This window comes from Zeus faber, assembly GCF_960531495.2.
Source record: "Zeus faber genome assembly, chromosome: 16".
NCBI lineage: Eukaryota > Metazoa > Chordata > Actinopteri > Zeiformes > Zeidae > Zeus > Zeus faber.
In genome coordinates, this window is record NC_137202.1 from 29,310,512 (window position 1) to 29,322,818 (window position 12,307).

The 12,307-nt window shown below is 46.8% G+C and overlaps 1 protein-coding gene across 2 annotated transcripts in view; it reads right to left on the minus strand.

Moving 5' to 3' along the window:
• Window positions 1–12,059, minus strand: part of ppp2r5d (protein phosphatase 2, regulatory subunit B', delta) — a 17,740-nt gene extending 5,681 nt beyond the window's left edge. For both annotated transcript variants that reach the window (XM_080016750.1, XM_080016749.1), the window contains exons 1-11: window positions 11,926–12,059; window positions 10,625–10,708; window positions 5,458–5,632; window positions 2,350–2,549; window positions 2,124–2,234; window positions 1,881–1,973; window positions 1,617–1,747; window positions 1,465–1,524; window positions 863–971; window positions 608–661; window positions 319–489 (exon numbers count right to left, since the gene is read on the minus strand). In XM_080016750.1, the coding sequence (XP_079872876.1) occupies window positions 319–489; window positions 608–661; window positions 863–971; window positions 1,465–1,524; window positions 1,617–1,747; window positions 1,881–1,973; window positions 2,124–2,234; window positions 2,350–2,549; window positions 5,458–5,632; window positions 10,625–10,708; window positions 11,926–11,952 (1,215 nt within the window). In that variant the 5' untranslated portion in view covers window positions 11,953–12,059. The remainder of the gene's footprint in view (window positions 1–318; window positions 490–607; window positions 662–862; window positions 972–1,464; window positions 1,525–1,616; window positions 1,748–1,880; window positions 1,974–2,123; window positions 2,235–2,349; window positions 2,550–5,457; window positions 5,633–10,624; window positions 10,709–11,925) is intronic.
• Between the last annotated feature and the right edge of the window lie 248 nt (window positions 12,060–12,307).

A 12,307-nucleotide genomic window follows, 5' to 3' on the forward strand; every position in this document is an offset into this window, starting at 1 on the left:
TGTCTATGATTATTAATGTATTCTCTCTGCAGCCGCGTGGCCCACCGTCACGCTGGCGGCCGGCAGCTTCTCCTCCCTCAGCAGCACCGGCACCAGGCCACGCCCTCATCCTCCTCCTCTTAGGTTTGTGTCACATGTTCTGTTTGTCTCAGCTGTTTGCAGTGTACAGCACACAGTATCCTTTCAAAGAACTTGATCAAGAACAAACGACTGGCTAAACATTTCCCCAAAGTGATTTCACAACCATAAGGTGAGGAAATCCTCCGTCTCTCTCCCTCGCCGCTGGGTTCTGCGCTCACCACCTTCTGGCCGCGTTACCTGGAAGTGTGGGCTGGAGACGCACTTGGCCAGCTGTCTGAAGAGCGGCTCCTGGACCTTGACGAACTCCGAGGGCTCGATGACGTCCAGGATCTCCTCCAGCTCGTTGAGGAACATCACCTCTTTGGGACTGTGGGTCTTGGGCCAGAACTTGAGCAGGCCCATGATCACCTGCAGCCAAGGAGGAAGACGACCGCTGGATTTAATTCACCAAAAACAAAAACAAAAAAAAACAAAAAACGGCTGAGAGCTTCACCAAATACAACGGAAACTACAGCCAAACACTCACTGGCTCCGTCAGACTGCTGTCCTTCTCCAAGAACTGGACCACACAGTAGGCTAACTGGAGAGAGAGAGAGAGAGAGAGAGAGAGAGAGACAGAGAGAGAGACCGACCTGTTGAGTGCTACCTGCCTTCTAGCTTTGGAAATACTGTTGTCATAACTGTCATGAAATAAAGATCAATTGAATTGAATTGAGAGAGAGCGGCAGACAACACAATGAAATACAGACAAGCTTTTATGTGTGGGTGTGTGACCTCTGACCTGTGGGTGGTAGACGCTGAGGGATTTGACCTTGTGGAGCGGGAGCAGAACACGGATCAGGAACATCTTATGTTCTTCTTTTAGAGGGAGAGCGAAGCCATTGATTATACTGAGAGGGAGGGAGAGATGGATTATATTTGCTTTGTGTGAAGTCCTTGAAAATGAAAAAAGAGTGCTTGGAAAGTACTTCCAAGTCCTTGAATTTCATTTTGTTCTTTATTAATTAAAATAGAATATATCTTGGTCTTCTTGTCTATTATTTATATACATAGTATTTCTATTATCAATATATAACTATTATTAATCTCATTGTCATTTACTATTATAAGTATCTAATTCTAATCGTGCTGGATTAAATTGACATTTCCCTGCATCATCCATGTTGGAAAAGGCGGTTCTGGAATTTATTTTATAACGTTATAATTTCAATAACAAAATGGGGGGAAATATCACAGCCTTTCAATTATCGCATTTTCTTCAAGGACCTTTCAAGCACTTCAGCACAAAAGGGGTATTTTCAAGGTATTCCCGTACTTAAATTTCTGACGACAAAATTCAAGCACTTCAAGGACCTGGTAAGAGCCCAGGTTTGTGTGTGTTACCTTCCCAGTATCTCCAGTAGTTCTGCGATGCCATTATGATGCTCTGTCTCGTAGATAAACCTGCAGAAGGGAGCGGAGCAGACTATAGATTTAACTAAACCTCAACTAAGCCTTAACGGAAGGCTGTGTGTGTGTGTGTGTGTGTGTGTGACCTGTAGAAGATGTTGTTGATCTGGCGTCGGATGTACGCTCGGAGACCCAGGAACTTCCCGTAGATGCGGTGGAGGATGGTCTTCAGGAAGTCCCTCTCCCTCGGGTCCTCGCTGTCAAACAGCTCCAGCAGCTGAACAGACACGGTGACAGGTCACAAGGTTCACTGATGTTGGACTTTTTTGGGGGGTCGCCGTTGTGGAACGAAAGGAATTTTGCTGATTGCTAAGATATTGGATTTTCAGAGGTCAGAGGTCGCAGCTTACCGAGAGGACAAACTTTTGATCTATGTATTTCTTAGCGACGTTGGGCTGGAAGTCTGGAGACTCCAGGAAACGCAGGAAGAACTCATACACAAGCTGGGGGGGGGGGGAGAGAGAGAGAGAGAGAGAGAGAGAGAGAGAGACAGAAGACATGACTTAGAAGACATGGCAGTCAGTTTGTGGTTAAACCTTAAATATTTAAATGAATAAAAAAATATAATATTCATCATAATACTGTGTGGCTACCTGGAGGTGCGGCCACGCTGCCTCCAGGGTGGGCTCGTCCTCCTCTGGGTCAAACTCCGCTCCCGTGGGGTTGGAGGAGGGGGGCAGGGTCCGAAAAAGGTTGATGGAAAACTGGACACACAGAATTAGGAGGCTACACCTACAGCTTTACTACAGCACTAGAGTAACGCCTGTGTGTGCGTGTGTGCGTGTGTGTGTGTGTGTGTGTACGTGCGCGCGTGCTCACCATGATCACGGCCTCAGGGTAGATGATCTCCGTCACCACGTCGCTGTTGTGTGTGATGTACTCCACCATCTCGTTAAGCCCCGCCCTCTTCACCTCCTTGTACTTGAGGTCGCTCAGCGGGTCGCTGACGAAGTCGAACAGCACGCAGCACTGACGCAGCTTCTGCACGAACAGCTCCTCACGGTCGATGGACGGGGCATCTGTCGGGGGGCGGGGCAAAGGACTTTTACTTTTGGAGACGTGAATGGAAACAGATCCTCTGTGTACACGCCTGAGCCCGGTGTTGGAAAGGAGGCAAAGTATACAACTTCAATATTCCATCAGTGATGATTCCACGATAGTCGGGCTAATGTTGATTAATAATTAAGGTTATTAGTCATGTTTGGGATTATCATTTATTTTGCGAGGGAGACCTGTTCACATACGAACATAAACACACAACTCTATTAGAGTTGACAATTAACAGTGTCACTGCAATCACACCCAAATTTAACTGCTATGGTAACTTTGACACTTACATTACATTTCATTGATCAGACGCTTTTATCCAAAGCGACTTACAATTATTCAAACACTGATGGACGCAGCCATCAGGAGCAATGAGGGGTTAAGTGTCTTGCTCAAGGACACTACAGCATGCTAGCAGGAGGAGCCTGGGATCCAACCAGCAACCTTTAGATTACTAGACCACCAGCTCTACCGCCTGAGCTACCGTCCCCGACACTTATGCAGCTATCTAAATAATACAGTGAGTTATAACATGATTATGATTATTATTACATGTACTATAGTTTGTGCAAAATCCTGACTAATATCTTGATATTTATATTTCAAGTTCAAGTTCAAGTTCAAGAGATTATTTGCTGGATTCATTGCTCTTCTGTCTCTTTAGCTTTGCTTTACACCTTTCTGTTCTTGTCTTTTTGCACCATCAGGTTATTGTTGTGTTTTTGTTGCGCAGCATAATGGCAATAAAGTTGAACTTGAATTGTATTTTGAACCCTACAAACATTATCAGTGTGTGAACTGGAGATGACTTCAATCTGAACGTAGAAATGATTAAGTTTTGTTAGTTTGTAAACATTATGATTGTGTAGGATTTCTCCAGGTACTCTCAAATGTCCAAAAGAAGTGAATTGTAAACAAATGTAATCTTTCATTCCCCTTCTTTCATCAGGTCAGTCTTTCTGTTGACAAGGTGTGGCACACGATTAATCATCCTTTCGCTCATTTTTATACCAGTCAAATACAGAGCACTTTAAATGTGGTTATCAAACTGTTTTCTAGCCCCTCGCTGCTTTAGCATGACACGTGTGAAACCATCTCTAATGACTGATGTTGACTGTGGCTCCTCGCCTCCTTCCAGTGCAACCTGTGAAAGCTGTGTTACGTGAAACGCTCAAGTCAAGCACAAATGCCTCAGAATTGCCTTAAAGTAGAGTGGTGTAATGGAAGCAGCGCTCCCAGGTCACTCCCATCGGGTGATGTCTTGTGGCTCGGCTTGACCGTCAGATCAAAACAACAGCGGTGGGGCAACACGAGGCCCTGGCCTTTCAGCAGCACGGTCACGTGACAGTGCAGGTCCCAGGGCCCGTTCAGCAGCTTCATGTGGATCATCCCCATCAGGCCCCTGCACTGTACAACACAGCTCTATTGCTCTATTGCTCTATTGAGATTTCAACTCAGAATTCCCCGCCGTGGAGCTCCAACATGTGACATTGGTCTCGACAGACAGACCACTATTTCAAAGACAAGCAAAACAAAAAACAGGGCGTGCCATCCCCGGTTGGTGAGGGAGGCGATTGGAAGCCTCTAGTTTGGGTTCACGCTTGCTCCCATCTTGGTAGGATGGAGCCAGAATTGTATACATTTGGGTAGCGGGCAGAGTCTTGGTGAGATGGAGAGTGAACCATCAGACAGTCAAAGGAAGAAGGAGACACGGCAACCTATAGAGACCTGTCAATCAAGGCAACCATGACCCCAAATACAGTATAGCTACCGTTAAGCCTAAGCATCTTTTTTTGTCCTTTATAGAACAAGAATGTTCAAAATCATCAAGACATCAATAATATCACACAACCATTAATAACCTTATATCTAATACGACCATTCCTGTTGAATGTGTTTTTAAGTGGGAACCACTATTTAACGAAACTGAGAATTCCATTCAATCTCACAAGAGATTCCACAATAAACAGTCAACTCCTCCTCCTCCTCCTGGCCATGAGGGCAGTAAAGATGGAACACACAGTGACCTGCTTTCAATAGAACCTGGACACGTGCACACACCCCCGCAGCTTGTGATGAATGGAACAGAACAGTGTGATGTGACCTGCAGCTCCAGCTCCATTCAGTCAGTGAAGCCTGCACTAACATTTGAGCTTGTAGTAAGTGAGCGTGGGACACTGCAGCACAGTATAGAGAGTGTCGTACTACCAGCGTGTACTACCAGTGTTTTCTGGGCTGTTGGGTTTCCAACAATTTATTTTTTTGTTGAAATAGCAAGACTACTTAAACAATGAAAAGGAAAATGCATTGTTGGATGTTATTCTCTCATATTGTTTTCAACTGCTTCTGCATAGCAATCGGAATCAGCTTTATTGGCCAAGTATATGTATACATACAAGTAATTTGACCCCCCCCCCTTATGTACGTACTCAGAATAGAGAGAGCTAAAACAATGACAACTACACTGAACAAAGGTTAACATATACATTTAACTACTTTGTGCAGATATAAATGAAATGACGACAGGACTACGGCATGACAGCACTACAGCATGACAAGACGACAGGACTACGGCATGACAGCACTACAGCATGACAAGACGACAGGACTACAGGACGATAGGACTACAGGACTACACCACATCAGGACTACAGCACGACAGGACTACAGCACGACAGGGAAAACTGCATATTTTGATTGGACGACATTTAGTCATGTTTAGTTTTGAACCAATGGTCCAAGTTTTGTAATGTTTTTTGTTTTGCTTTTTTCAATTTGTTGCCAACCCATCCTCTTCAAAGGGCCAACCTACTGTATATTCATGCACGGGTCCCACACAGCTGAACAGGCCTCGTGTAGTGTAACAGTAGTGTAACGTACCTTTGAGCGATGGCAGCTTCTTCAGCTCTCGGTTCTTTGACAGGTTGAAGCGGGAGGAGCTCTGACGTCGCTCCTTCTTAACGATCTGCGGCCCACCAGAGTATTTGATCTTATTAAGCTGGGTCGGGGGTGGGGTGCTGTTACTGGGCCGCTTACTGGCACTCTGCTGCTGGGCCTGCACACACACACACACACACACACACACACACACACACACACACACACACACACACACACACACACACACACACACACACACACACACACACACACACACACACACACACACACTTTATAAACATACGTTCACACTGATCAATGCTCATGGACGCCTATTGAGCCAATGCACATTCATTCCACACATGAGGTGATTGTTGTTTCTGTGTGTGTGTGTGTGTGTGTGTGTGTGTGTGTGTGTGTGTGTGTGTGTGTGTGTGTGTTCCAGTGTAGAGACTGATTATCATGAAAAGCGACAATGTCAAGTAAATAAAGTAAAATCAATAATAAAGTAAATCTCACTTTTCTACAGTGCGGGAGAGATGTGTGATAGTTAACTCTGACTATTGGTCCAAGTCTCCTTGATTACCAACTACTAATAACTTATTTACCAATAACTACTAGTATCAGTATCATATTGGTTGAATATATATATATATATATATATATATATATATATATATATATATATATATATATATAAAAATAAAAATATGTGTGTGTGTGTGTGTGTGTGTGTGTGTGTGTGTGTGTGTGTGTGTGTGTGTGTGTGTGTGTACAGCTCTGGTCTGGAGTTACATGACTGCTGCTGCCCTCAAAATAGCCCTGATCAATAGTGATCTGCACTCTGCGCTGTTCCCTAATCAATACAACACGACTGTCCCCATGTGCATTATGAACAGTATTGAAAACAGCACCGTACTCACTCCTCTTACTATTCATTCGCCAACATATTCCTCAAAAACGTTATCGGATGCCTCTCGTAGGCTAGTGTGAGTCACCTTGTAGCTGTTTCACTTCCTTGTGCTTCCTATCCGGCCTCTGTGTTGCTCCTTCATTTCAGTGATTTTTGCTTTTAGAACATCATGTACACTGGAGTGAGGAGGATGTGGGCTGGGATTTCTACCAGTTTCTATTCACACCTTTTTACTATATTCTTGGTATTGTTAGCGAGGCTCATTGATTGGATACCTTTTTTGCAGGGGCAGTTATTTTTTAATGGTAGAGAGCAGTAGTGAGAGGGAGCAACACGAAGCACCTGAGCGCAGGCTGGACTCAAACCCGGGTCGCTGCAGGCCTTCTGCCTATAACGTAGGCGCAGTTATCCGGTTGAGTCACGGGGACACCCCTTGATTGGTTAACTTTAACAACAAACCTGGAGGAGTGTCATCGCGCTTCTAAATGAATCTTGGTCAACCGAATCCAAGAGTCCATAGTCAAGAACGTATCTAATCCAAATTAAAGATTTGTTTCAGAAAGCCACTTTTCAAGCCGGTGGTCTATTCTGTGTAGAGAACTGTCCCTTTATGGTTTTAGGTGGACCTGCTGCAGGTCAATGTCCTGGTAGCTCAGTGAGCACCTGAGACCTGCTTATACATGTGATGCAACAAAAGGTTTACTGTAAGAAAACCTAACCATAGCAAAGAAAAACACCCCAACACTGAAGAACTAAAGCTCCCTTATTTAAATAGGGGAGCTTTCATTTTTCAGTGTGCGGATATTTTTCTTTGCCTGTGAACATTTTTCTTTTTTTTTTTTTTTACAAGTCACGTGACCTCCTGAAGTTTTCAAGTGCACAGTTATGTTCCGTTCAAAGCTCCAAGTCGTGTTTTGATCTGTTTAAATGAACACGGTGTGGCTCGGCTGCCGCGACGCAGAGCTTGGCCTGAGTTTGCTCTCAGGTCTCCGTCCGCCTGGAGTTTGCATGTTCTCCCCGTGTGTGCGTGTCTTCACACCAAACACAAGGCCGATAATAAGACACTCCACGTGGCCTGTGAATGGTACTTGTGCCGTGGTCTGGCGTCCCACCGGCCATTCTCTCGGAGGGTGTAGAGAAAATGGATGCGACGGTGTTGCTGGGCTGCAAACAAAGTTTCCCTTTGAGGGACAATAAAAACCGGAACTGAACTAAACAGACAAATTATTGTCCACAAGACGCTGACGGTTCCTGCTACGCTTCCAACGTTGTAGAAACAGGGTGTTTGTGTGCAACTCCTCATGAACTCTAAAGTTCACGTGTCATCCAGCGGAACAGGAGAAGTAAACGCCGTGTACAAACCCGTGTGAATCCAGTCAGCGGCGCTCACGCCACGTTCCCTGAACCCAACGACAGAACAGAGACTAAGAGCGGGGGCCCGCCTGACCGCTCAGCCAGCGGCCCCCGAGCGGCACCACAGGACACTTAACAGGCGGAGAGCGAAGAAGAAGTTCCAGCTCTGGACGGCAGACAGAGCACTGTTTACGAGGGCGGATCCCCCCCGGCCCTCAGCCTTCCTGACAGAACCACCGTCTGGAATCTACGACTGTACTTACAACCGCTCCAACCTGCCGGAGCTCTGAGCGGTAACACAGAGACTCAAACAGAAGCTGGTTGTGAGCCTCCACAGAGCCTCCCACATAATCACACAACCAACACATTTATGTTTTCAAATGTATAGGTTTTCTTTCCAACCTCCTTCTTACTGGTCCCTGCATCCAAATGAAAGATGCAGAATGTGCTCATCGTCTCAGCCATCGATTTGAAGCCACAAACGTCGGTAATTGTTGTCCGTGCACATCACTGGACCGTCTCATTGAATTCAACCGGATTTGCATTCACATACGTCACGTCACCGAACGACAGCTTTCAACGTTGTAGAGCTGCTTCCAAGAACCTCTCCAAGGCGTCCATGGGACCAGTGAATTCAAATCAAATTTTGAAGATTAGCAAACTAAGTCACATTGCCTGGTCCGGTGACGTGTTATAAACATAGTGGATCCTGATTAGCTCCCAACAGGAAGACAATTTCATGCTATGTGATGTCAAAACATCACAAACCCTCAGAATATAACATTGTGTTTCTACCAAAACAGCCATTTACAGTCAAAAGGTGCTTGAACTTTTGTCCACGCTTTGGGTAAAAGGCTGATAAATGTTGACATCAAATGTTCACACTTTCCTCCAACTGGGTTCACGTCAATATTGCCTCAAAACACCATTTAAGAGCCAGGTCCCCAGCCCTTCCCGGAGGAGAATGTCCGGGGGCCCACTGCGTCCGCCCACAGGTCCCACGGGGTTCCGCCGGATCCCTGCCCCACCCGATGGCCTTGAGGGGAATGGCCTTGGTTCCGCAGGGCTCATTGGGGCCACAGGTCGCCCCTTTTCTCTCCCGCACGGCTCCCCTCCCACCGGCCCCGGGGAGGGCAGACGCCTATTAGCCGGGTCCTGTGGGGACGCTATCTTCCTTTCTGGTTCTGTCCGCTCTTTGTCCCCCATTAGCTCCCAGGGCGGCATCGCCATGGGACCACAGACAGCTGCTCTAACACCTGGGCAGGGGTGCTGGAGCTGCAGGTGAGACGACCATGCCGGCCAAGACTGCCCCATGACGGCGGTTGGACAGGTGGTTAGGGTCGCTGGTCTGCCGGGCCTACCTGTACCGGTAAGAGTACAAGGGGGTTCGACATCAGGCCCTGCTGGACTCTGGCTGTTCTCAGACGATGGTCCAACAACACCTGGTTTCACTCGGGGCTTTGGTGGAGGCGTCAGGGCTGGAGATTCCGTGCGTGCATGGCGATATTCACACGAATCCGACATAACACAATGTGGAAACTTTTTCGTAGGTCTATCCAATTGCGTCCAGAGACTATTTGGTCTGTGCCCATTGGTTACGGAGAGATTCCAGAGTAATACGCATTTGCAAATTAGTCTAGCGATGCTAGGCTAACATGCCCAGGCACAGATCTGGGAAAGAATATAAAAAACATGTCTGTAGCATTGAAGGTCCCCAAGAACGCAGTGACCTCCATCATTCATAAATGGAAAAAGTTTGGAACACCAACACTCTTTCTAGATTTTGCCATCCCGCCAAACTGAGCAATAAGAGACAAAGGGGTCTTTTTCAGAGTGACCATCGGGTTCTTGGTCACCTCCCTGACCGAGAACCAGAGTTCTTTTGCGGAGATGGGAGAACCTTCCAGAAAGACAACCACCTGGGCAGCACTCCACCATTCAGACCTTGATGGTTGAGTGGCCAGACAAAAGCCACTCCTCAGTAAAGGCAGACAAGGCCCTCTAATGACTCTCAAACCATGAGAAACAATATTCTCTGGTCTGATGAAACCAAGATGGAACTCTTTGGCGTGAATGCCGAGCACCACATATGGAGGAAACCAGGCACCGCTCATCACCTTGCCCCTACCATCCCTACAATGAGGCATGGTAGTTGCAGCATCATGCTGTGGGGCAGGGACTGGGAGACGAGTCAGCAAAGATGGATGGCACAAGATGGAGGGAGATCCTTGATGAAAAGCTGCTCCGGAGCACTCAGGACCACCGACCGGGGCCAAGGTTCACCTTCCCCAAGTGTGCCAAGCTTGGAGCATCATTCCCAGGAAGGTTGGAGGCTGACATTGCCGCCAAAGGTGCTACAAAGTACTGAATAAAGGGTCTGAATACTTACGTAAATGTGATATTTCAGTTGTTGTTTTGTATAAATTTGCAAAAAAATAATAAAGACCTTATTTTTGCAACGTCGTGGTGGGATACCGTGTATAGATTGACGAGGGGGCAATTGGGTCCATTTAAGGAGGCTGTAACATAACATTTAGAAAAAGGTTTGGGGTCTGAAAACTTTCCCACTGTACTGTAAAGACCTTGGTTGTGATTATTTGTGCCAACGTTCCTTTGTGCAATAGACTTCATAAGATTCTGTGCCATATAAAGTAATACACGAGTAAGACCTTTCAGTATATGTACAACACGCTGTCGTAGTACACCCTCCCTCCCATCAAGTGACCAATCAGGTTCATCACCTCCACCGTTACTCTACTTAAACAGGCTGAATCAAAGGATTGAATAGATTAACTTGATGACTTTTACTTAATACCAAAACCAGCTTCTCCCCAAAATATGAAATGAACAACACAGTAATAATTATTGAACGTTAAAATAACTTAAAAACGATGCACGTACCTCATCTGAATTGTCAGTTGCAACATCTTTGGTGCCGCTGGCGTTGCTGGATTTGGTGCTGCCTTTCCCCGATTTGGTGGGTTCCTGTCCACACACACACACACACACACACACACACACACACACACACACACACACTCTGTTTCAAATCATCTGTGACATGATTCACCTGAAGGAACTGTCCTTCCAGGTTCAGTTCTGTGTTTACAGTTCTGATTGGATGTTTGAGACGATGCTTGTATGTGGAAACCTGCAGATAGTAGGAGTGTAACGTTAACTAGTGTTAACTAACTAGTGTTAACTAGTGCTAACTAACTACTGTGAACTAGTGTTAACGAGTTTTAACAAACTAGTGTTAACAAACTAGTGTTAACTACTGTTAACTAGTGTTTACTAAGGCTAACTATCTAGTGTCAACCAGTGTTAACTAGTGCAATCTAACTAGTACTGACTAGCTAGTTTTGACTAACTGGTGTTGACTAACCAGTTTTACCTAACTTGTGTAAACTAGTGTTAACTAACCAGTGTTAACAAACTCGTGCTAACTAGTTCTAACTAGTGAGTCCCATATGGCAGGTTAAATAAAGTACAACTAGTTAGACTAGTAAGACTAGTAAGACTAGTAAAACTAGTAAAACTAGTAAAACTAGTGAACAGCAGCAGAGTTTCATGGTAATAGGATGTAAATGAATGTGCATCATGGAGATGGCAGTAAAGTAATGAAAATATGTGGCTTGTATGTACAGTAACAACAGGAGTCCTAATGACAACAACAACAACAACAACATAATAATGATAATAATAATATGAATGATAAAAATAACAATAGTAATAATAATAATGATAATAATAATAATAACAAGCCCTTATTGACATTGCTCCAGGAGTCCTAACAGAGCCGGGTTAACAGGGCGCTGGACTCGGTCTGACCGCAGCGCTTTTCCTCCTGGACCTGATCCCACAGTTTAGCTGTAAAATGTCTGACTTGGCTTCCAGAGTTCAGCGTGTGCTGCTGCCGCGGAGCGTGGAGCTGGAGGAGCCTCCCCCTGCCGCGGAGCTGGAGGAGCCTCCCCCTGCCGCGGAGCTGGAGGAGCCTCCCCCTGCCGCGGAGCTGGAGGAGCCTCCCCCTGCCGCGGAGCTGGAGGAGCCTCCCCCTGCCGCGGAGCTGCTAGCTCCGTTAGCCCGGCTGAGCCTCCGGGAGGCCGTAGCCTGCTAAACATGCTAGGGGACGCTTCGTGGAGACAGTCTACACCCCGCCTCGCAGCCCGCTCCGTGGGTGGGGTGGGGTCCCGGCGGCTTACCTTCTCCTTCTTGGTTTTGTTCGGCATCTTGAGGACCGGGGTGTTCGGTTCCCACGGAGGCTCCGTGATGCTCTGCACCGGGACTCAGACGCCGCCGCTCGGCTGCTCCTCCGCTGCCAGCCTCCTTCCCGGAGCGGAGCCTCCCATTGGCTGCGACCGCGATGTCCTGCCTGGCAACAAACGGAGTCCTTTTTTCTGATTGGACGAGAGGGCTGGGCCCCGACTCCAGCTTCAGCATCAGGACTGAAGCCTCCACCCAGAGGCTCCACCCAAAGCCTCCACCCAGAGGCTCCACCCAGAGGCTCCACCCAGAGGCTCCACCCAGAGGCTCCAGGGTGGAGGCTCTGGATTCAGTGAAGAGGCTGCGTGTGGAGGTTCTCTA